Raw genomic sequence first — 25,880 nt, 5'->3', positions numbered from 1 at the left:
AGCCAGCCCTCCTCATCTTCATTACGTCAGGCATAGAGTTGTTGTGGTGATGGATACTTCAGAGGCTCCAGCCCTGCTTTTCCCCTGGGAGAGAGGAGGATGCATCAGGATACACTAGTGGGAAATTGAAAGATTTAAAAAAAAAAAAAAGAAGAAGAAATTTTKAAATTAAAGAAAGATATGCTGAAGTTGAGCAGGAATTGCTTTCAGCATCATCTTTGAACTGCAGATATTTCCTTTAGAAACACACCAATCAGACTTTTGCTCTATATTTCTAATTTCTGGTTTGGTTTGTGGTCTGACCTGGTCGGCAGACTGCAACACATAAAGGAAAACTAAAGTTTCAAGTTCTTTGACAGAACGAGTAGCTATGCATGTCACATTAACAAATTTTGCTGGACCATAAATTGTCCCAGTAATTATGGCAATAAACAATTATGTTGTTTTTAAATTATTTTCAAGTGATATAATGGTAATTGCTCACTCAAAGACCAMTAAACTTTAATTTTGTAAAGAACACTTTGCACCTAAATATTTTTATAATCCAAAACCAGTTAAACTTTTTCTACCACATGATRGGTTGTAGCTTCAGCTTCGTATCTGTGTCTGTGAGATCTGAGGGCACGGGGTCATAGGTCATTGTCAGTGTTAGAGGTCCCTTATGCTTTGCATTTACAGTCAATGTAATTGCAGGGTTATGGYTACCTCCTGTACCACAGGGTTTCCCAATGAAACTAAAAATAGGTATTCGAATATTTCATCGGCTCCCTAAGTAGCTGTAATATTCAGCATACAATATTTGATAATTTGAGAAATAAAAAGTGTCATGAGATCACACTAAAGTATTAGAAAAATCTGTAAWAGTCTAAATTCTTTCATATAAAACATTTTTGTACATTATTATTAATATTGTTATTATTACAACCTTTAGGTTAAAACAAATACTTTCTAAATGTTGCTGTTGTKTCCCAGTAACCCATCACTTACACAAGATGCTAATCATTTTAGCTGTTGTGCTCCGCTTGTTAAATTTCGCTAGCTACACTCAGGGCTGAAGACCTGCCGGCCTACAGGATGAAGACATCACATAAATACAATCTGTCTGGCAGCATGAGGTAGGCTAAAGGGTCTCCACACAAAGARTCCAGGTGGTCACAAGASAAGCCAGAGCTGCATCTAAAGCACAGCTGGCCACACGTACCTCGGTTAAAGTCTGTGTTTGTGGTTCTACTAAAGGAAAGGGAGCGAACAAAAAATGGCRTCCAGAGCGGRAACAACTGCCGACCAAAAAGAACAGACATGTTCATCTCATGTTTCCCCCCCCAAAAACCTATTGATGATCCACAACACTTTTAGAAAAAAGATTCTGTCCACTGATTGTAAAAAATTGAGTTTTGCAAGGTGACTGCTCCAGGAACCAGATGACTTCATGAACCAGGCATTATGCTCTCTAAAAGAACATGTCTGACCGGTTCTTGACATTGATCTAAAGCTAATTCAGGTTATCCAGCAGGACAGCGAGAAGTCCACAGTTGCCTAAAGTTTTTCCAATTCAAATAAGATGCTGGTTCCTGCTGAGAGACGCTCCAGTGTGGGTGAATTAATACAATTCTGCAAAGAAGAGTGGGCCAGAATTCCTCCACAGCAGAACTCTGCAAGGAGTTAAAGTCATTGTCATTTATCAGTAGGTTTTCTGGGCACGTTCCACTGTACGGAGACCCCACAGAAGAGCAAAACTCACTGGACGGATGATGCGCTCCCATCTGCCCAGGGAACGCCTGGGGATTCCCCAGAATGAGCTGGAGGATGTCACTGGGAAAAAAGATGAAAACTGATTTCTTTTTATTTACACAGCACAACAGAGGGATAAGGGATAATTTATTTTCACAAAAATGCAAATGTTTAGCTTCAKCTTTAGAAAATTATGTGATGAATTCACATGTTCTGTTTGAATTGTGATGATGCTAACATCAGGGAGTAAATAGATGGTGAAAGTTGGATATGCTGATTCACCGATCTGTCAGCGRCACTCCTTTGATGCCGTAATGGAGTCTGTGGAGTCACAACATTTTTTTCCCCACATAAGACTGACTGTACCATTCTTCTGTTAGGATATTTGGTCCCTGACGTTGATTTGGACTGCRAGTTGTTGCGACGGGATGTGTGGGAACGAGAGTTAACAGTATCACCAATTTGAAGTCCTTTGACCTTGAGTGTCTGTCATTGGGTCACAGACTTCCTGCCTGGTATTTGAGTCAGCAGCTGGTGTCTCCGCAGTGACGGGCTGCTCCCTTATTTTAACAGCCTGTATGACTATGAGCGTGTGTGTGTGTGTGTGTGTGCGTGTGTCAGCCTTGGGAGGTTCATTAGGAGGTAAATTTACTGCCTCCAGCACAGAGTGAGAGCATAACACTCAAACCTCTCATACATCTGTATGAAGCAACCTAAATCAACTGTCCAAAAAAGGCAAAGGGCTTCTTTTCCCTCTCTGTTGCTCGTCCCTCCGCACTCATGGCGCTGTTCTGTCTTCTCATGTATGAAGTATTTGGTGTTTGCTTGAAACGGGGTGAGTAATGCTGGGCTGGTTTAGCTCACTTTTGCCACATATGTCATTTTTCCACTTGAATACTTGAATTTTGTATACTGATTTKTTTTCAGGAGTAGTTAATTATAATTGGTATGAGAGTTGAAGTCATTGCTGTTGGCACAAAATTGTTGGTTGCAAAAATGATACGGAATAAACTTAAATTAGCCAAACACCCTTTTTTCTTTTCTTTTTTTTTTTTTTGTACAGTGTTTTGTTTGGCGACATGAGATCTGAAAAACATGAGATTATTTACGGTTTCATGTTTTGCAATATATAAGCGCACATTGTTAATGCTTATTGAAATCACAGACAGCAGATAGTGAGCATATCTTTACTATAATTAGCTCATGTTTTTGCAGTCCGAGGAATTCTTTGCAATATTAATTTTCCACACTAATAGTGCAATGAAAACACATTTTAGATATATTAATGCAGCCCCCCTTACAGAATAATTMATACGTTTGACTTTACTTGCATTTGGATTGCATWTKKAGGTGTCAGAGTAAAGAGGGCTTGATGCAAATGTGTGCCATACTATTTTATACTTTTATTTTTTGTAAGAAAATAAAAACTGAATAATTTTCATGCTACTTTACTGTTTTGGAGTAGTTTGTCTGTTGGTCCAACAAACATCAGTTTGTGGTTGCAACACAACAAAATGTGGAAAACTGAGTGCATTTATAAAACGCTGCATGCACATAAAAATGTCAAAAGCAATCTTCTTTCTTTCTTTTTTTTTTTTCCGCTTCTTTTACCCCAAATGTTTGGGCGGTAATAAATAAGCTGAGTAACATTCCTGCGTTCAGTGGAAGTAATTTACTCCAAGACAATTTCCTTGCCTGGATTATAAGGGGTTAGTTAGGTTGGGATGGGGTTGGYGGGTTCAGCGAAGATAAAGACCAGGGCCTGCTTTTTAATGAGAAATGTCAGGCGTAAGGAGCTTGCTGGCTGCTGACTCCCCTTCTGTAAGCAGGTAGAGAGCCGCTGTCCTCTGCTGTCTCCCTGTCAGCCCCCGGTAAGCAGCTAAAGTGCCAGGCTAAGCCTGCGTAAAGCAGACAACCCCGAGTTTTATCTGTGGAATGCTGGGCACCGCCACAGAGGATCTCCTCTGCAGGGAGGAAGCTCTATTATCTCAAAGCCCCCCGTCTCCTCTTACTGTCCCCCGACGCCCCTCCTGTTAATGTTTGCCTTTCTCTCTCCATCTATCCCCCCGGCCTATTTTGTATATGCCCTCTTAAAAGTAGTAGAGTGAGCAGTTCAGGCATTAAAGTGACAAATTCGAAGCGGACAAACCCATGATGGGGGATAATGAAGATGCCGTCTTATGTGGTCTCTGCAGTTCTGCATGCCTTGGCATTTTATAATGTTGCACGCTTTTGGGACTGTGGTCAGCTCGCCTGGCAAAGGCGTAAGCTCATCAGTGTCAAGTTGCACTATTTTTCCTTTTTCCCCCCTTACAGCGATTTAAAACGTTCCAGAGTAATGTTTGGGTTTGGTTTGTTTCTGAGACCTTGCTTTCTTTTTACAACRTGCTACCAGAAGAATCCACAGTAATATGTGTTTGTCTTAGATTTACAACACCTCATTGTTCTTAAGAATAAAGGACGGCCATTTTTATATTTACTACATTAGTACATGTGGCGAGTTGTGTAACTGCACAGTGTGGCGAGGCTCTGTGAGATCTAACATGGTTGTTGTTCCCATGACTGACAGGAAGACACAAAATATCATCTTTGCCACCACTACGCAACCAGATATTCAAATGAGAGATCCTCCTTACCTACATAAATATAACAATGCTGTACCATAAATCGGTCACTGCAAATTGTAATCAAGCAGGTCTTTTCAGCCGTTTTAATTCAGAATTTGATTTCGTAACACACGCAGCTCTGAGAGGGCCGCTGCTTATGCAGAGCGCTTTTGCCTGCTGTATTTTCTGTCATTCTGAGAAAATGAACACAGTGAAGTGATAAAGTGCAGCCTCAGAGCTTTTAGGAGCTGATACAGGATCAGTTTACCTAAGCAGTGCATTCTACCCAGCCTGCAGCTATTTCAGCCAGGTTCTTGTTTCCCTGAGGGGGACTCACAGTTTACATATCATGCATTGCTGGTTCAAGGACAAGCTACACAAACTGTTATTGGGACAAACCTTACCCAGCTGCTGTCTGTGAGTCACTCAGTGACTGACTGAACATGGCTCTGACTGAACATGGAGCCTTGAACTAGGACATCCAAAGTGGTTTTGCTCTAATTTAGTCCATAAATCTTGCAGCGTTGTGCTCCTAGACTTRACTTAAAGTGAATCATTGATCATAACGGTGGAGATCTGCTCTGTGCTGATGACTGTAACGCTGTCATCAAGCTGCTCAGGCACAGTAACCACGGCAACTGACACATCAGTAATGTGAGCGTGGTTTGAAGTTGTACGAACATGAATGSTTGAGTGACGCAGCATTCAACTTGTGTAWTCTCTGTTCTATGAAGGCTGCAGAGAGATATGATGATCGGAGGGTTAAATGTTTCTAATGGTGGCCTGGGTTTTTAAAATATTTCACTGATCAATTAAAGACAGCTGTGCTGTGCTCTAAATTSAAACACAATTTACAGCATAGATATATGATATGTATGGTAATTTAAAGGTGTTTTGTAAAATCTACTTTTTTGAGTTTTCTATTATGTTCTAACATACCTGGAGTGTTGCTTTAATTCTTTAAACCTGTTTGGCGCWGGCTATTTTCACAAATCTCCTCCTTGGAGTTGCCCTGCCATGCGCCTTCCCGTATCAGCTCCAACAGRCTAGCAGCARCAGCATTTAGCAAACGCCTGGTGGTATTGTGAGTCTGCTGTGCTCACTATACAAACAACTTCTCAATCGAAATCTGCTAGGAATGGTTGTAAACAGCACAATGAATAACATTGTTGCTGAAGGTGGAGCGTTGGAGAGTGTAGGAACGTGGCCCAATTTCAAGGCGTTAAATTGCAGACTACCGATCTTTAAAAGCCCAGTGTGCCGATACTGTTCTTTTTTCTTTTTTTTTTTTCTTTTTTTTTGGCTGAAATGTTCCTAAATAAGCAAGAAAGTTGCTGAGTTGGTAATAGTATGATAACTACTGTTAACTGAAAATGTGTAGACATGACCTGGTTGGTGGGTCYGTCAGTCAAACCTCTGACTGACAGACAAACGAGCACAGGGATTGATTTTTAGACTTTTACSAAGTTAGATAAAATCAATTGATGAGATCGGCTTCCCATGTAAATATGAAGCCGTAAAATGCATATCCCCCCTTTAAAAAAACGTAACAGCAGCAGAAAGGTTGATTACATTTATCAACGTTGCCCTGTTTTTTTTTCCTGCCTACTTTTCAACCTCAATCTGGCATTTGAGATGTCAGGTTTCTCTTCCAAATGCCTCCAGAGACCACAATTCCTTATACAATATGCTAAACACAAATCAAAATGTTACTTCAAAATCTGTTTCTTTGTTACAAACTAGCAAACACAGCTTCAATGTGCCCTGCTTCCATTTGAAGGGGAGTTCCTGCTCTTATGCTGCACCTTGCGCCACCACACTTATGTCATTTTGTTTTTTGGGTTAAGATAATTTTTTTTCCTGTAGAGAGAGACGTATAATAATTCTGAAAATTGCTTTATCATCAACGTATCGACTTGTGGTTGCTGTTTGTTTTTGTTTCTTAGAATGAAACTAGACTGGCTTTAGTTATTCATACGTTTGTTACCAGTTTCCTCTGAACATCTTTTCCAGTTAATGATTCTAATGTGTGCATRACTGAATAATTTGCAGTAGATTCTTGGTACGATTTTTCTGTATTGAACTTTTGATTATTTCATAAAAAGTAAAAAAATAAAAATAACATTTGAAACAGCATCAGATTTGTAAGAACAAACATCTGTGGCTGGAGAAAAAAAATGTAAGTAATTTGGTTATCTTTGATTGAAGATACGAGTTTTGTTGTGCAGAGCGACTGAGCCCTCTTTGTCTTGTCAACAAGTTCGACAGCCATACTTTCACAGGCGTGATAACGTGCTGTCATTACAACATTTGTGGTTTAACCTAAGTGGTGTTGTCGTCATCCCGGAGCGGAAGGGTTGAATTTCTGTGCACGGTCTGCAGCTGCAACCTCTGGTTGGGTTTCAGGAGCAGAACCATTTAGATCTGATCTGAACACAGTACGACCTAAACGCTCAGGCGTACTGCCTGCCTGCTCAGTGAAAGTAGAAATCTGTTTTCAATTTGTTAATGGTGACCCAAATAACCTGAAAAGAGGCAACGTCTTATTTCTATTAAGATTGACGGTTTACCTAAATTGTTTTTCCTAAATCGTTAGAGCTTGAATTGAAGGTGGTATTTACTATATTTTATTTTTAATACCTCATCTCAGAGCTTCTGTCATTTCTAAACTCTTAAATGTATATTTGATTTTTTTTCTGGTTGACACGGAGAACTCTGATGCCACGTCATGCCTGCTGAAAGGGAAATCTTATGACTCAAATACCACAGATGTGTTTTCCAGGCGGGTAAAGGTTTATTTTTGAAAGTTTGTTATTCTGGTTTTGTTTTTATAAATGCTCAGAATAGGAATGAAACACATAGTGTGAAAATTAGATCATAATAAGTGGATAGATTATTGTGATGATTTTATAAAATAATTTACAACCATAAATACAAACACTGCTCCAAAAACAACTTACCTATTGAATAAAAAATAGTTTTTTTTGTTTTGTTTTATTTGTTTAATAAATGAAACAAATCCCATGGATTTGTTTAATGAACTGGCTTAAAGTAACCATCATACTGGCTGTCCTTGTGGTTTGGAAATGTTGTCATTTAGTTTCCAATTGTTATCACAGGATGAGTAATTCTTAACACCTTTTTTTGCACAGTAATGACAAACAATGTGATAATTACCCACCCATGGATCGGAGACGAAATTACGCACAACCAAACGTTTGGATAAATGATCCCATAAAAAAAACACATGATCTTGAGTGTGTGATTTTAAATGTAATTAAACTTTTCCTGTTGGGTCAGYTAAATTAGCAAAATATTTATATTCGGTAAATGTTGGATTTTATTTTATTTTTTTTGTTTCGTTTTCTTCAAATCCTGGAGTTTTCATAAAACGTTTAGTGCTTGGTTTTCAGCTTCTGACAGATTTCTGCCCTGTTCCTCCTTACAGAACTGGTCTGACTGAGTCAGCTTTCCTGGCCACCTTGTTCAAATAAACATTTTCAGCTCTGCCCACAGATTGTCTATGGAGCTGAGATCAGGGCTTTCGACTGGTAACTTTGTTGTCTTTTATCCACTTTGTAACCAAACTAGCAGCATGAGTTGGATTGTTGTTGATCCACATTTCCCTTTTTTCTCCCATTGTGATAATGCTCATATTGGACAAACCCTTTGATTTCAGTTTCATAAAACTGCAGAACATAAAAACAATATGATCCATTTCCCTTTGTACATTTTCAAACTACTGATTTTKGAGTAAAATTGTCTTCCTGGATGAGTGGCCTTTCAGCCAACATACGGCTCATTTCACTGCACAACAGCTTGAGTCGACTTCTTCGGGAGGACTTTTGGCTTGACTTGGTCATTTTGTATTAAATCAGGTTCATCTCTGAGACACAGAAATAACGTGTCTTCTTTCTTCTTTCTGAGCTACACATCAGCTGAAAATCCTCATCCTGTTAAAATGCTGTGCAATTGTTTTAACTAGAGATGCGATCGACTCTGCAGTGTCATTGCATGCTTGGATCCAATATTGGGTCTGATATGACATTTTAGTGCAATGCCTGCAAACTGTCTTTACTTTTACTGTTGATGTGAGACAGAAAAATGTTTGATCAGGATTCGTATTGTGCAATTAATGGTTATTTTAGTAATCGAGCATTCCATTGATTATTTTGATGATTAACCGAGTAATTGAATYAGCCTTAATATAGTCTTTGCAATATTCAAAATTAGTACTTTAATGAGTTGTTTTCCTCCTTGTGCAGCCCTAGATTGAAGAAATTACTTTTACACCTTCAGGCATTTGGAAATAATATCCGAGGATGATGCCAGTGAAAATAAAAAGCTTATGTCTCTTTTTTTTTGTTTTACCTTGTATGTAAATAACTCCTTTCAAAGTATTAATTCAACCCATTTATCATGCCAAGTTCTTCCTCTCAGTGTTAAGTTTCAAACAAGTCAAGAACTGTGTTGTCTCAAAGTGCTTCTGCTTCTCAAATGTTGCTCTACAGTTGGTGTGGGTTTGTAATGGGTCCTCCTGTCATCTTTAGGTGCTGTGTGGTGAGACAGAGGCGGTGGACTTGCGGCATGCTGAGGCCACTCCCCCTGGCTCAGGATGAGTGTCAGAGATGGCGCTGCCACAATGGCAACAAACGCAGGKGGAGGTGGAGGAGGGGGAGTGGGCTGTAACGATCCAGACGACCGCATGTACCTGCTCCAGATCTACCCACGGCTCGCTTCTCAGGTGTCCACCTGCTGCAACCTCAGGTSGGTTCCCCGTGATTTGGTGGAGGTGTAACATTTGCATTTGCTTATATAAGAGAGACAATCCAATGATATGTAATACAATTTAATTGGAAAATGGTTTTTTGTAACGTGTTTTTGTTGGCCTTCAGAGTGCAGAAGAATGCAACGACAGCCTCTGTAATCTCGGACGCTGCTGCGACGCTGGGGCTGGACCCCGGCGGTCTGTATGTGTTGGCAGAGGTGAAGGAAAGCGGCGGGGAGGAGTGGATCCTGGAGGCTGGAGACTTGCCCGTACAGAGGGTTCTGCTTTGGCCGCGAAAAGCTCAGGAGCAACACCCTCAGAGCGCTGGCTTTTACTTCTTGCTACAGGTGAAACTAGCAACTCTGTCTTCAAGCTGTCAAATTCAGTCTAGCAAGAGAAGTGCTGCCACTGTTTGTTGTTCCTTCTGCTTTCTTCCACTTTGTGGTGATAAGTCGTCGAACTTAAGCAATAGATTACGCACTGACAATAGGAAATATAGCAACCCAGAGTGCTACTTGGCTCCAGGCGTAGGTGTATTTTTACGAGTTGTTTTTGTATCAAGTGAGAAAAAGCAGAAATCTGGYGATAAAAATGTGTTTTTCTGCATTGTATCCAGGAGAGGAACCGCGATGGCTCCATCCATTATGTTCACCTCCCACCTTCGTCCAAGGAACAGGAAGTACAGCAGCTCGCTGCGAGGGGCTTCCTCCCCCCTCCTCAGGATGACTTTGCAGACCTCTGCAACCTCCCCGTCCTCAGTGAGGACAGCATATTGAACAATCTGCGCACACGCTTCTACAAGAAAAAGATCTACACCTATGCAGGCAGCATCCTCATCGCCATCAACCCGTTCAAGTTCCTGCCCATCTACAACCCCAAATATGTCAAGATGTACGAGAACCACCAGCTGGGCAAACTGGAACCTCATATTTTCGCCATTGCCGACGTGGCCTACTACGCTATGCTCAGGAAGAGGGTGAACCAGTGCATCGTCATCTCCGGGGAGAGCGGCTCGGGCAAGACCCAAAGCACCAACTTCCTGATCCACTGTCTGACTGCGCTCAGCCAGAAGGGCTACGCCAGCGGGGTGGAGAGGACCATCCTGGGAGCCGGACCCGTCCTGGAGGTAGGAAGGAAAAACGCGTTGCAGCAGAAATGCAAAGGTGGTCAAAGTGTAGGGACATGATTGAGATGGAGGAATKAATCCWTGCAGTTGACTGGATTAATGTAACTCTTTTTACACTAAAGCCTGTCAGAATAACTAATTTTGCTGGACAATAAATTGCCTCAGTAATTATTTTGTTGTTTTCAGGCTATTTTCAATTTAAGGTATTGTTCTTTAATTTAGTGAAGAACAATTAACACAGGAAGTGGAAGATATTTTAAAATGTCCAAAATAAAACACAAGAACCAAAACAATAAATGAAATGGAAATAAACGCCACACACAACAGACACCATAAATAAATTGGATTATGTTTCTGTAAACAAAATTGCCCTTCAAAAAATATTAATCATYGAAATGGAAATCATYAAGCCCATTTTAATGTATCATGCAATTAATTGACTAATTGSTTACTGCAACAGGCTTGATACATCCTAATCAGGTTCTACATTTATAAAGACAGGTTAAAAATTCTCCTTGAGCCTTTTGGTCATTTTGTCATATTACTAACATGTTTTTGTATTTGGTTGTTATATGACAAACAGGAGGAGGTGAATAATTGTGAAATATTGGGAAAATAAAATAAAAAAAGTTTTTTTTCCCTTCATCTTAAATAGTMAAATGTGGCATATCTTTGAAGTTTAGTTGTGTAGCACATTTCAGCAATAAGGCAGTTCAAAGTGACTTAGATTATAAAAACACCATTATGTGACCAAGTATGAAGGAAGATAAACATCACATTTTGTCAAGTGCCATCATCTAAATCATCAATACACATATTGATCAAAGGCCACTTACAATCTACAAACCAGTCAACTCTGGCCACATTTAATACTCCTCATGACGAACATCATCCCCACAGCATCATGCTGCCACCACTGTGTCTTGAGTCAGGATGGTGCTTTCAGGGTGATGTGCTGTGTTGTCTTTCCAAAACACATGTGCAATTTTGTTTCGGCCTTATCTGACCAGACCTCCTCCTCCACATTTTCAGTGTGGCAGAAATCTGTAAACAGGATTTATTTTTGCTTTCTTCTGACTCATTTTATATTGGCCAGATTTGTACAGCCTGCCAGTCTGTAGACTGATTATACCACCTGATCTGTTGATCTCTGTAGCTCCTCCAGAGTCGCCATGGGCCTCTTGGCAGCTTCCATGTTTAGATAAACTAGAGAGAAGAGCAATGATGTTTTGAATTATGACATAAAATCCCATAAGTACRKTAAYATTTGTAGTTCTTGTGCAACAAATTATGAAAATGATCAAGAGGTCCAAATACCTCTGCAGTACATTGTATGTGTTTGCTGTAAGTCATGTTGCTTCTTGTCAGGATGAAAACRTTTTGTTGAAGTTATGTCCAATAATCAAAGTTCCTTCCTCAAAATGATTGTCATGCTGTGTGCAACTAACTATATTTGGAGATGATTGATGAAAGTTATAAATAATGAAAGTGTAAAAGYTTAGACAAAGAGGCTGTAGTCTAAACTGAAAGAAGAAATGAGAAGGAAGTGGCTTCATTAACCCCTTCATGTCGCCTTGAGCTGCTGGAAACGCTTGAAGCTCTTTGTGTTTGTCTCGCTTTGAGGCAACACTAAAATCTTTATCATATTTTCCATGCCAGCTCTAAACTTAGCTTAGAGGCAGTGACGTTTAATTGTTTTTGTCAGGTGATTGCTTCTCTTCCTGCTTCTCTTCCAGCAGAGTTTACGAGCTTATGCTGACTCGCTCAGTCTAATCGCTGACAGACATGAGTGAACAAAAACGGAAACTTTAAAGTTTTAAAGACGTTTATCTGTTATGCAAGGAAAGCATAGAAAAGCTAAAAGTTCTTTGAACAAAATGCTTTAAAGCACACAGTCAACTGTGATGGATTGTTTGTTTGAAACAGAAAAGTTAAGACTTTATGACCTCTGAGGGATTTTTCCTGACTCTATTTTTCCCAGAATGTAACCAAACCACCTTGTTTGGCCTCTTACCTCCTATCCATATTCCTGAATTTAAATATCTGACAATATCAGAGCCCTTTTATTTAAATATTTTAAATGGTKTTCATATTTTTATGCCTTGCAGAGTCRGTGGTTATTGTGTGTTGTTTCACAAGTTTCAGGTTCGCCCTCTACTTCTTGTGTTTAGGTTTTTATGACGCGTATGATTACAGAACAAGCAACAGAATGAAAACCTTTAAACATTCAAGTCTTGGTCGCATGCATAGCTCCTCTGTGATCTGTGCCACAGACTGACATCATGATGACTGCAGCATAGAAGATGAATCAGACCCTCCCTCTAAATTTGGATCACTTCTCATATTGTAGTCATTGGTTCTGCAAAGCAKAGTGCAGATTTTTTTTYCYCATCTACCTACAAATAAATGCTGGCAGAGAGAGTTCAGTTGCATGATTTAGTATTGATTGTATGTGAGTATATGAAGAAAGTGCTATGTGATTTCCTTTAGCCTTCCAATGGCCTTTTCCTCATCATTGTTGTCCTGGAAAAGGTGAGAATCCTAAGTCCAAAATCTGGAGTGTTTGGGTGAATTTTGCATAAATGTTGTAAATTCTGACATGAATACCGATTAGCTCAAGCTTTCTGACCTTTAGTATCTGGTTATACATTTTCTTAGATGTACACATGCAGTGGCTTTTAAATACTCTGTTAACTTGAGTTCATTTAGGAGTCTTTTTTGGGTCTAAGAAAGATAAGCAGTTAGATTGAACAATTAAGGACATGCTGTCCGCTGTCTCTTGTATTAAAATAGGTCAACCATGTGAAAGACCTTCATGCTACCGTCGTTCATGAACAAATTTAGATGATAGCTCTTAGCTTTTACTATGTTCATGCAAATATTTGTTGCTTCAGTGTTTCCCAAAAGGCTGAAATATTTGAGGGGAAGGAAAAAATAAATTCAGGGTTTTTTTTCTAATCTCTTAGAGCTGCTTGATATATTAAATCACTGCTGTCATTATTATACAGTGGCAAAAATTTGCTTTGCTGCAATATTTGGTAGATATTTTTTATGTGGTATGCATTCAAACACTGCATGCTAATAATAGACTTCTTTAGTTTAATAGGTATTCTCTCTCAATTATACCCACAGTGAATCAACTAAGAAGCAAAAGTGGTAGCAACATTATGATGGTAGAAAATATTAGTATTGTAGTATATGGTATTAAAATCTTGCTGCTCTTACCACCAACAATAATCAGATGCTCTTCCTGTTCCTGCCTTAGACAACAGTCATTTATGTACCTTTATTCTCATTATTTTTGACCCTGTTGCATTCTCAAAACTGACAGTTTAACTCCCTCGCAGGCAGCTATCAGTAATCTCTAGGCTCATCTGCTGCAATGTTTATTCTTTTAGGCTGGTCTACGTTTGCTAACACGATGAAAATATTTTGTATTTTCGATACCATCTGAGATATTTTTGTAGTTTCATTTTTTTATTTTTTATTTTTAACAAATATAGGCCCAAAATGATACAAAAATTGCATTTTGTCTAAAATTTGGTAGCTTTGAGGGAATTAATACTTCAGTGCTGATCTGGAAGCAAATCTGCTCCACATACTTCTCAGTTTTATTTCACAATAATGTGACCAAAAATAGATCCTTAGTCAGAAAAGCCTGATGTGGAATGCAGCTCGCTCGACGTACAAGATATTGTGGAAAAGCAAAAACCAATGTTTTGTAAATGTGAGTTTATAGAAACTCAATATACTTGGGAAACTGCACAAAAGTTTACCACAACCATCCAAGCAGGAAACTCCCACCAAGAATCTGGAGCAATCTGGGGCAGATAGAAGCCGTCGCTTTGTTGCCATCCATCATCTGTCAGGTTTTTGTCATCTCTTGCACACGCTGCAGCTTTCAGATGCATGTAAATGAGGGAAGCTTCAGTCCCCTGATGTGCTTCAGTCTCTTGTTCCGGATGTCAGATTCAGGGATGAGAGGGGGAGGCAGTGGAGTGGTGGTGGTGTTTTTTTTTTTTTCCCCTCCATCAGCGGAGTCGTGTCCCTTTGGCAGACTGGTTGCCACTCTGCTGCTCTATTTTTCTGTATGTGTGTGTGCGTGTGTGCGTGTGTGTGTGTGTGTGTGTGTGTGTGTGTGCGTGTGTGTGTGTGTGTGTGTGTGTGTGTGTGTGTGCGCGTGTGTGTCAGCCTGGGCCAAAGCTGCGGTTTCAGGGCCAGACATAGAGATGGGCACATATTTAGCTGGCCTGGGTACGAGAGGAAGTTGAAACTGAACTGCATCTGGAAACAATCCTGCAATTATCATGGGTATTGTGCAGCTTTGCATTTCCTGCGGCTGTAATCATACTATCATACATTTCTTTTATCTCAGAAGGATTAATACTTTTATGGAGACTGTTTCAATATTTTCATCTTTTACCAAGCAAGAGGGACCTTTCGATTTCAAAAGTGGGTCACATGGACTAAGAAATTTGGGCATTTCTGCAGACAAAACGTAATATGAATGTATTAGAAGAGCAGAACCTGGACACATTAACATGATTCATTAGATGATTGGTGGCAAATCTAGGGAACATTCCTGTACGTTCTTATCAGTAAAAGGAAGCTATTTATGTGCCAGCTTTTTAATAAATAAATACAAAAAAAATAGTGTTAGCTAAATGTTTACTGTTATTTAAATAATGACAGCCCAGCAAAAAAATCTGAAATGAATGATTACAAAAGAAGTCAAGGTTTGCTGTTGCAAAAGGTTTTCATTTGGTGCCTTTTTGTGCTGGGAGTTGATCAGATTACTTTAATCAAAACATTGCGAGTCCGCCTGCCGGTCTGTTAGTGTTTCTTCAGCTATGGTGGAGGTCTTAAAGCCTGGGCAGCATTTTGACTAGATGAGATCACCAGCTGTGGAGCTGGATTCTGACTCTGTGCTGAAGTTCTGGCAAGTTGCATGTCCTGAACCTCGGACCTGTTGGAAAAGTGGCCATCCGACTTTCATTTCACTGCTCTATAAATCATTCAGGTTTGTCTTTAATTTAACATAGAGAATAGATTGTTTTTAACACCTTCTGTGGGCAGAAACGATGAAACGACTCCTGCCTGCTAACAGCCCAAAAGATCTTAGAGGTTTTCCCCATAAACCAGTTCAGCTGGTTGAGCCGCTGTTACGTAATTACCTCTCGTATTATTTTACCCGTCTTTGAAGCTTTCTTATTCTCGTTGTCAGCTAGAGCTGCCTCTGTTTGAACATGCTGGCACATATGCGGGATGATGTCAGAAATGTGTCAGAGCAGAGGGGGTTTGGGTGGTTTTTTTTGTTGGTTTTTTTTCAAAGTCATATCTGACAGCTGTGATTAGAAAAAGGCGAGGAGTGAGGGGAAATTTCAAACACCATAAAAAGATCTGTGTCACTTAAGCTGTTTGTTCTGTGAGAAGATATCCATCATCTATACTGCTTATCCTTGCAGGGTCATTAGGGGGTTAGTGCTTATCTGTAGCGGTCATCACAGCAGTCTCTCACTGGACAAACAACCATGCATGCACACACTAGTAGATGGTGACATTTTAGAGAGAATGTGCTTTTTATTTATTTTTTAAACCATTTTCTGTTGTGTTTAACATAAACTAAACCATAACAGTTTTTAGGGGAGGAAAATAAAAATCTAAATCTATAAGGGCAGGTCAGACTTTACTGAATATCGACCATTAAAGGCAGATTGATGCATCTCTAATTTAATTTTTACAATTTCCCATACATAATTTCTATCTGTCTGAGATATTTTTTCCTCACAAAAACAATTTCTGTTTTTTTTTTTTGTAGTTCTCATTTTCTGGTGTGAATTGTAACTCTTTTGTATTCTTGTTTCATTGGTTGTAACTTTTGTGAAGCACTTTGTGTTGCTTTTGACTATCTGTTTCTATTAATAGGAACAGATTGATAAGTAGTCCTTCAAATGGATTTACAGTAACATTTGAAATAAGATTAAACTCTTATTTAGAATGAAACTGACTCATTTTAGCAATTAAGGTTTTTAAAGAGGAAGAAGCAGCAATTAGTAAAACAGCTGAAGCGTGAATCATATTTCTGCTTTCTCTCAGGGGACCATTCAGCGAGGGCCCCTACAGTAGCCCTGTAACTTAAGTTTGTTGTCCCAGTAAAGCAAACATTCCTGTTCAAAGTCCCCCGGCCGGCCTGCTCCATGCCGCTCCGTCTCATGGCTTCAGACAGGAAGTTCCTATCATCCGGAACCCTTCGACAGGAAGCGGCTACGACACAGGAAGCAAAGGCAGCGGTTCCCTCTGCTGTTAGCTCAGAGCCTTGAAGGGTGTGGACACACCAGAGCACCGTATTGTTGTTCAGGAAGTGCGGAGGAGAAGCCGGCCATTCTGCCTGCTGATCTATTGTTTATCTCTCCTGCATGAGTGGTTATTGAGAGTGGGTGGCATTGTGTACGAGTCTGGGAAAGGCTGGCATTACTGCGTTTAAGTCGCCCTGCCGTGCCCGTGATTCTTCGTCTAAACGCTCAAACAGACACTTATACGCAAACACCTTCCTGTAATCACACCATATAGGAACTCACTCAAGGCTAGAGTGTGCTTTTCTTTACAGGCTCTGTGCAGTGTACATGCTGCGTCTGTCTGCAGGCCGTTTCAACAGCTATTTGTGGTGCTGTGACCACACCACAAGCTGGGGTTTGATGTGGGGCTCATCAGGGCATGGGTGGAGCAGCTTTATATGGTTCCAATCTGGCAAAACTCTGGACCGCAAGTTGGCATTCGACGCTCTGGCCCAGCTATTAAAGCTCTGCACCTTTAACGTGTCTGTGCATTAACTTGTCACTCCTGACTGAATGATCACCTATAGGGCTGTTCAGGTGAAATAGAGATGTACTGGGAAAATGGCCAGAGATCAGTTTCAGTCTTTTAAATTTACTCCAATCCGGAATTATAGTGAAATCCAGATTTACTCAGGCATTTACATTTTTACATTTTTACTTGGTCAAAAGTGAAAGGAAAAAATAATCATTTTCAATTAATGCATGAAAACAAGGAGTCCTATATTTTGAAGTCTGTAAATGCATCATCCAAAAGCTATAAAATGCTATCCCAACTTAAATAAAATCAAATAAACATTCATGTTTTGATGCATAATAGTGCATAGACATTCAGTAAAAAGAAAAAAGAAAAAAGTGTAAATGTGTATATATATATATATATATATATATATATATATATAATTTTAATTTAAAATCTTTGGAATACGATACAAGCAGAACAGTAATTTCCTCTTAAACGTTCAGATCCGAGCTAATTTACAAGCATGAGATTGCTCATCTATTAAGAACTGGAATAATATATTTTCAAAATTATATGTTAGAAGATTCAAATCTAATTAAACTTTGTGACTTGTTCTCATTAACACAATTAAAAATACATCGAAAGCAACACGTTCGGGGCTGAAAGTCGAGCGTTGTTTAAGATGTTACCAAGCGTGCATCAAAAATTACTTAATTTTTTTTTTTTGCCGGCTAAATGAGGAAGAGAAGCTGTCTGTTCCCGTTTCCCCCGGTGTTTGGATTATGATCTCTCTGTGACAGACGCATAGACGCCTCATAACTTGATTTGCTCCGTTTGCTGCAGCTTTTCCGGAGGACATATTTTAGCTGGTTTTCCCATCTGTGCATGTTTCACTCATTTTAAATATGCGGCCAAAATCCTGTACCCTTCTGCAAATGTTTGTGGGTTTCTGTTGTTAATGTTTAAATAACTTGTCTCTGTAGTTGAAGAATGATGACTTTGCTGCATCCTGTTGAGAAAAAAAGGTTTATTTTCTTAAATCCTTTCTTGGTCATTTGTTTTTCACTTAGTACTAAGAATATGTTGAATTTCTAATGTCAGCCATTGCATCTTGAAGCAATTACATTCTTCTTTCTTCAGCCACCATTACCACTATTTTATTTTCACCATGCTGGCATTCAACACAACCCATGGGAGCCGTTGGGTGTTAGTAAAGCAATTTCCCTACCTAAAAACTCAATGTCCCTTGAAGAGAAACAAATGTGGGATCATAGGAAAAAAGTCAGTTTTCAGACAGCTCCTAAAGTGAAGAGATTAGATTGTGAAGAATATGTGTTTAAGTCTAAAATGATCAGCATCATAATGCTTTATCATATTGGTTTTAGATGCTACTTTTTAAAATATATAATTGTAAAAAACTCAAACTGCAACAGATCTACAGCTATTTTGTCTCGTGTCTAATTTGCAGCTAAAAGGTTTCTCTTTTTTTTTTTTTGCCACAAACTTCAAGAGGGAGGTTTGTTTGTTTATCTTTTTCCAACATACAAAAAAACTCCTTTGGTAGCACTTAGTCAGTTGCCATACAATGTCGATACTAACGCCACTGACTTTGCCACTGCATAGCTGGTTTTGCTAGTTCAAATGAGAGAAACTTTGAGGGTTCAGATGTAAGCGGAGTCATAAACTGATGACCTGATGAGAAGCCGTGCGGAGGAGGAACTGTGTAGCGACGCGGTCGAGTTCAGTCTCTGCCAGCGACATGTGATCTCACCAAAGACTCATTCAGTCCGACAGCAAACACTGATTATTTTGTCACAGGGTATTGTGAGAGGTTAGCCCCGGTTACCAGAGTTTACATACTTCATCTCCCGACTTCCCCGTATGTCTGGTTTAACTTGAAATTCACAGATGTTTGAACTTTTTCAAAATTTTGTCTCAAATTAAAACATTTTTGTTGTTTGGAGATCCTAAAGTTAAAACCTCCCCGATGAAATGTTTGAATTTAGTGAGGCGTCTGTGTCAGGGCTCTCTTGGCGTCTCCCTGTGGAAACATTTCGCTGAAGCCCTTTGGCTCGTTTTGAAGTTTGCTCCTCAAAGTTTCAGAGCTATCCAAAAGAGGTCTAGCAGCAGCACATTTTTACTGATAATTGTTTTCTTGCGTTTTGGTTGGAATTATCTATAAATTGGTTACATATGACATCAATCCAAATCCTTGAAAAGTGGTCCTCCATGACCTTTTAAATCTGTCACAGATCTTATGACTGAATTAGTTTTTGCTTCATATTTTGGCGCATTCAAAGCTCGCTCTGTTTGTGCTGCTTGTTGGGGCAAACAACTGGATCTGTACTGTTTGAGGGGCATGCCTCCTGCTGTGTTTGTTGACAATAGTGTGTGTGTGTGTGTGCGTGCGTGCGTGCGTGCGTGGGGGTGTGCGTGTGTGTGCGCAAGTTTCTGTGCTAAGTGGGGATGTGAGACTTCATACTGGTGGGTCTGGCGGTACGAGTGGAAACGTACCAGGAACAGTGCTACCAGAAAAGCCAGCTCGCAACACAGATAAATGAGTTGAAGTGGTGGCGTGCAGGGAGATTTGAGTCAACCGTGGCCGATGGCGCGCACACACTGCAGAGTGCTGGGGCCTCGCGTGTCCCCTTCCCTCCTTCCCTCCTTCCCTCGTCCTCTCTTTCTTTATTTCCCTCCTTTTCTTCTTAACCTCCTTGTGTGCAAACCCCCGTTTCGTAAGGCCGTGTCTATTTTCCACAGTCTCAGCTTGGCAAACTCTCGGTCTCCTTCCTCATATCTGCTGAGAGTTCCAGCCAATCAGGTTTAAAGATTGGATCACGCTCATGGGCAAGTTTGAATACGAACGAGGCTGCAAGATGTTTGTAATTCCCTCCGTGGTGCAGCAGTGCGGGCCATGCAGAGATTTCCCAGGGTTTTTGTGCTCCTGGTGTGCGGGGAGAGAGGGAGGGGAACTGGGGAGAAAACTAGGCACAGTGAGCAGCATTGAGCGCTGAGCTCAATTGTGCCACAGGATCAATACTCTGAGCACAGGAATTGAAGCTTGAATAAGGGTTAGGGGTTGGTCTCCTGCAAAATTACTTAGAGTACTTGAACTGTTTCACTTTTTTTTTTTTACTACATTGCAACCACAAACTAATGTATTTTATGTGCCAGACCAGAACTTGGCAACCTTTACAATCCAAAGAGCAATTTTGCCCCTCAGTCCCTGCTGAATGAAATTAGTTTGAAGCCACAAAAGCATAATTTTTTAAGAAGAATCCAATAAAGGAAATTTGTTTTCATTTTTCTATGGAAGAATTGTCATTTTAAATTAAAACAAAACTTCAAACCAAAGCTACTAAAAAAAAAGTACTCCCTTTATGTTGGGGCTGCACAATAGGAAAACAATAATTGTGTTGAATATGGCAAAGACAGTATTGTTTCTAATTAACCTGCATCTTCTCGTAACCACAAAGTCTCTTCACCACCATCATCTGAGCTTTAGCATCTCAGGCTGACATCAGGTGTCTTTGACCTAGAATTATATCCAAACAGACACTTGGATTGTATTCAAGCAATGCTTTGCGAGCCAGTTGTTGCATATTTTCAAAATGTAATTCGATATATTTGTTATCTTTTTTTATATTTAAAATGGCTGCACAGTTTCTTATGATTCACAATTCAAAGTTGTCATGAACAGGAGTTGGAGACCCCCGTTAACTAATTATGAAGCTGTGGGAAGCTTTCAAAATCTTCTGGTATTTGTATGTATTTATGCCTTTTAACTCTTCATATCACCACATAAAATCTAGTGCAACCTTCAGAAGGCATCTCATTTATAAATGGAGTTCAGCAGTGTGTAACTTTTGACTTTTTCAGTTTAAGACATCTTGATGCTTTTGCAGGGCTTGAGTTTGCAAATTAGTCTTAAAAAGCTCTGGTTTGACTCGAGGGAATCAGTGTCACGCTTCAGCCCACCTCTTTCATCACGCATGAACAAGAAACCATTACCTGACACATCCTTGAAGTGCGAAAGTATTACAGTATAGAGTGACATCTCGCTTTAATGATTTTGCTGCACCCAAAAAAAATAAAAAAATAAAATAAAAAGTTTTGCACTAATTTAAAATGGGGAGCTTGGAGGGGGGGGAAATGCAGACAAGAAATCAACATTTGTCCCCAATACTCTGATTAGCACCAAAGCGTTCATATCAAATTCACCCTGCATGTTGCTTTGGAAAACACAATGTGGCTCCTATTTAGCATTCACTGAGTCAACTTCCCCTGCGGTGGCTTTTAGTTGCGTGTGTGTGTGTGTGTCTGTGACCATGTGAACATGCGCATCATGAAGGAAAAAGTACTGCTGCTCTGTTACCGTACCGATGCGGCATTCTGGGCCCCTCGGTGAAGCCTGGTAGCTTCTAGCTGGACTGGAAATCACTCCACCCCCTTAGATGGAAACAGTCTTTTCTGTTGCTTACAGTCTGCACATGCTGCACCTGCCCCCACTCATTTATCATCACTGACCTTCTGCTCTCTCCTACCTGCAGAGATGCACGCAGATAAGGCCGAGTGAAAGGGGAAAACACAAAGAGATGGATGAGTAACGTGCGAGAGGAGGGCAGATTAATCGACTCGCTCTGCTCTGCAGCTTCAGCCAGAACAGAGCGCGTCGGGTAGCGGGCCTCTTTGTTGTCAGGGAGGTTTTGTTGTTGTTGATGAAGTAAGTTTGCTGGCAGAGTTGCGTGCTTAAGTGGAAGTACACTCCACTTCAGATTCGTTTGCAGAACTTCCATATATGGTCTGATAGTCAATACGGTTCAGAGATGAAGATCACTGATGAGCTGCAAGAGGCTTGAAACCTGCCGTGGGGACTAATGGAAAAGACGCAAAGTGGATCATTAACAGGAGCTCTCTCAGCTCAGTGAAAAATGTCAGGTATTTGTGCTGTAAAAATATCAAACCCTGATGGATTTTTTCCCCCATATAATAAATTGTCCTGCACAGTCAAAAGAAAACTCTATCAAATTTGTTGAAAGAATAAAAATAAATAAATTTTAGCTCTCATTCTTTGCTAGGAGTCTGTTAGTGTCTCTCCGCTCTGCCTTGCAAAGGTGTTTAATCTTTCAGATTGCGACGCTATCTACTGTCCACAGCTCTCTTCAGCTGACGCCTCAGATTTTCTGCTTTTGAATAGGCCGTTTTGATATTTAAAATTTACCTAAACAAGGTTTTTTTTTGTTATTGATTGTGATGTATGTTGGAAACACTTTTCAACTTTATAGCCAACAGCTAAAGGTTTTTGAGTCAAACCTGACTGGTGTTTACACCTCCACATATTTTGATCCAACTTGAATAAAGCCTCTCTTCCATCTGAGAGAAGCGACCACTGATCATGGTGCTGCCACCACCGTGTTTCAGTGTATTTATCTGTCGTCTTTCATCGTCAGATAAATACACATTTTCTCACTGGGTTTAGGGAGAGTTTAACCAGACATAAATTTTCTCTTTGAAATTAAAATTCTTTTGTCTTATAACATCACTTCTTAGTCCAGAGACATGGAGAATATAGGAGGTGGATGTTATTCGTTTTTAAAGCTCTTATTATCATTGCTTTGCCTTATTTATCAGAGTTACTAAGCTTCTCCAGTCACATCATATCCTTGAGGTCAGACAACAGTGACTGACTGTTCCACGTCATACTGCTCACTTTTTTACTGTATTCAGGCAGGCTTTTTATATTTAAAAATATGATGACATTTTGCTTTTATCTACCTGTTTCTCACGTGCTTTATTTAGGTTTTCTTTTGTATATTGATTTTCAATATAGCGGATGTGTAAAGGACTACATAAATAAATGATTGCTAACAATTCCTGCAGCTGAATAAGTGCTGCTCTTTGTTGCCTCTCTGAGAGCTTCATGAGAAACATCCATTTTTTGTAACATCTCTGTTGCTCTATGCTTTATGTTCCTTCTTCAACCTCTCTGCCAACTTTGGCTTTGTCCAAGGGTGCAAATGTCAGTAAATGGAGATGTGATAATATTGGCATGGTGTTTATTTGATAGTTTTACTCAGTTATTTTTTTGCTTTCTCTCTTCTCTTCCCCAGGCCTTTGGTAACGCTAAGACAGCCCACAACAACAACTCCAGCCGCTTCGGTAAATTTATCCAGGTTAATTATCTGGAGAGCGGAGTAGTCCGAGGGTAAGTAATCGACATTTGTAAAATAGCTCCTCATTGTTTTGCTTCCTGTTCCCCCCCGCCCCTCACATCTGGATCTTCAGCCAAACGTCTTCCTCTTTGCTTTTTTTTCATGGGCGGTCATGTGGTGCTCAGTGTGCATGTGGGATGAAACTTGGAGCCATTAGTGTGCTCTTCCTTTTTCTCTGCAGTCACATTCTGGTTAGAAGCTGCTTCAAAGTCTAGTCAGCGGGGTGACTTCCTTATTCTCTCGTCCGGGCCGGGGAGAACAGCCGCTAGAAACCAGCAGAGAGCTCAGAGTGGGATTTTCAGACTCGCATCAGTGCTGACAGCTGCTCAGAGCTAAAACAAGTGGGCATCCCCAGCCTCGGTTATCCCCCTGTGGCACCTGGTGCTCTTTTAGATTGTTTGCCCAAAGAAATGTCTGCAGAATCTATTTTAATAGGCTGAGTCTTTTCTTAGCTTCAGACTGAATCTTTTGAGACGATGGTTAACAGCTGCTGTCTGAGCTTGCGTGGCTCTGTTACTTTTCACAATAAAGAGACAGAAAGCTATATTAGAAAGAGCCACAGGGCGTCACAGCAGCTCTGCTCACTAAACTTTACGCAGCCTTGCCTGCCTGTGCATCCAGCTCCGCTGTGGCAGCCACTCCACTAGTTAATAGAGAAGCTTTATAAAGGGAGGCTGCCGCTCTAGCTTCCTCTACCTACTTATAAGAAATCAGAGGATTTCACAGTGTCGTGCATTTTATACTCGACTGTTGCGGTTTAAAAAGAAGCTTCTTGCCACGGGGTGTTTCGTGGCGACTCTGTGTCAGTTTGAGCTCGTCTTCGGGACGTCTTGTACCAGCTTTGACTTTGCAAAAACCTTTGTTCTTCTTGAACTTTGTGACACTATGCAAAACCAAACCTCATTGTGTTTGGGGGGGGATTTTATGTGATAAAGATCAGTGTCTGTGTTTGATTTAGGTCACATTAAACAGGGAAACCAAATAACGTATCTGCTAGCTGTGCTTTGAGCAAGTTTCTGTGGTTATTTGTGTCATGGAAGTAGCTGCAAAGAGGAGAGCATATAATGCAGGTAGAGATAACAGAGCAGTAACCATTGATGCAGATGTTTTCTGTCCCCTCTCCTCCCAACATCCCCAACATCTGTTGCAGCCAGTTGAAAAAGCCGCCCAATTAGTAGCAAGAATCCACTTGTTCTGTGAAAAACACAAAGGTTTGTTAGAGAGCGTTAATGAACAAACAGGATGGTAAATGCCTGGACAAGTCAGAGATAAAGTAGTCATTCTAACTCTGGAGGAGCTGCAGAGATCTACGCCTCAGGTGGGAGAGTCTTCCAGGCCTACATTCAAAGCGATGAAAAGTAAAACTACCAAACATGTAATTTCCACCTTGAATTACAGTGGTAGAAGCATCATGCTGTGGTGCCTGAGTATAATGGCGCACAACAATATTTATTTCTGAAACATTTTGAAGACCTTTCCTACTACTTCACAATCGCGCACTGCTTTGTGTTAAAATCCAGAGTTTGTGTTGAAACGTGAAAAAAATGTCGAAAAGTTTAAGCGGAAAGAAACCAGTCAGAGACCAAAATCCACCAAATCAACTCCAGGTGTTGGTGGTTAAAATGTTTCAGCTGCTTGCAATTTAAAAACAATGTCATATTCATCCTCCCATTGTGCAAAATAGGATGACATTGTCGCATTGAGATACAAAACATTCCCAGCAGCATGAAGGTGAACACTAAAACAACCGACAGGTTCAGGTTTTTTCTCGTTCTGCGTGTAGCCGATGTGTTTTTTTTCCTCGTAATTTATTTGATATATACGATCTTATATTTTTCATCAGCATTTTTAATGCCCCTGAACACTCTGACAACGTCAGAAAGTACCAAGGACAAATTCAAATGTTGTTTTATATTTATTTGGTTTTTTTTGTTGTTGCAGGTTTTAATAAGTTCGACTTGTCAGGTTTTGCTCTAATCGGCTTCAGAGGTATTTGAGTGCAGCCTAATCTGAATTCCTGTCGAGGAATGCTTTCACAAAAAATGTCTAACATTTTATCTTTCTTCTAGATCTTGAACTTAGAACTTTTTTTTTAACAGCCTGAGAATGACATTATTATTCCGTTTGTGGCTTTGAAGCCAGGAAACGTCCAACACAGCACATCCCAACACAGCAGCAATTGAGAACTAGCAGTTTACAATGTTCAATGTGAAAACTTTTTCGTGTCGTCTGTGTTTAAGGCTGCATTTTTGGTGGATGGACACCACCGAGTTTCTCACAGCGGAGCTCTATTCTTGGTGTGTCATGAGGACTGGCGTCAGTGTTGTTTTTTCTTGGATATAGAGAAAACAAGTTAGACATATAAAATCTGATTTAGAAGACTTTATGGCCTCGGGTTGGTCTGTTTGGTAAATACCACTGCTTTTAAATCTACAGGCCTCCTGACGGCATCTGTATGGCATTTTAATGTTTTGCTCTATGCTAGTTTATAGTTTATAACGAGTTTCGACGTGTGTGTGTGTGTGTGTGCGTGTGTGGGTGTGTGTGTGTGTGTGCGCGCGTGTGTGTGTGTGTGTGCGCGGGCTGCGTGCGTGTGTGACTGTGTGACTGTGTCTTTCTTTGCTCACTGATTGTTCCAACCG

General features: G+C 40.2%; 1 protein-coding gene across 4 annotated transcripts in view; it reads left to right on the top strand.

The window, feature by feature from the left end:
* Positions 1–25,880, top strand: part of myo9b (myosin IXB) — a 66,360-nt gene that overhangs the window by 13,980 nt on the left and 26,500 nt on the right. For all 4 annotated transcript variants that reach the window (XR_533593.2, XM_008407949.2, XM_008407948.2 and 1 more), the window contains exons 2-5: positions 8,888–9,104; positions 9,233–9,452; positions 9,722–10,231; positions 23,137–23,231. Coding sequence is in view for 3 of the 4 variants with exons in the window: in XM_008407949.2 (XP_008406171.1) it covers positions 8,953–9,104; positions 9,233–9,452; positions 9,722–10,231; positions 23,137–23,231 (977 nt within the window). In the remaining variant the exon portion in view is untranslated. The remainder of the gene's footprint in view (positions 1–8,887; positions 9,105–9,232; positions 9,453–9,721; positions 10,232–23,136; positions 23,232–25,880) is intronic.

This window comes from Poecilia reticulata, linkage group LG4 (assembly GCF_000633615.1).
Source record: "Poecilia reticulata strain Guanapo linkage group LG4, Guppy_female_1.0+MT, whole genome shotgun sequence".
In the NCBI taxonomy this organism is placed as follows: Eukaryota; Metazoa; Chordata; class Actinopteri; order Cyprinodontiformes; family Poeciliidae; genus Poecilia; species Poecilia reticulata.
This window is presented reverse-complemented; position numbering and strand designations above follow the sequence as displayed.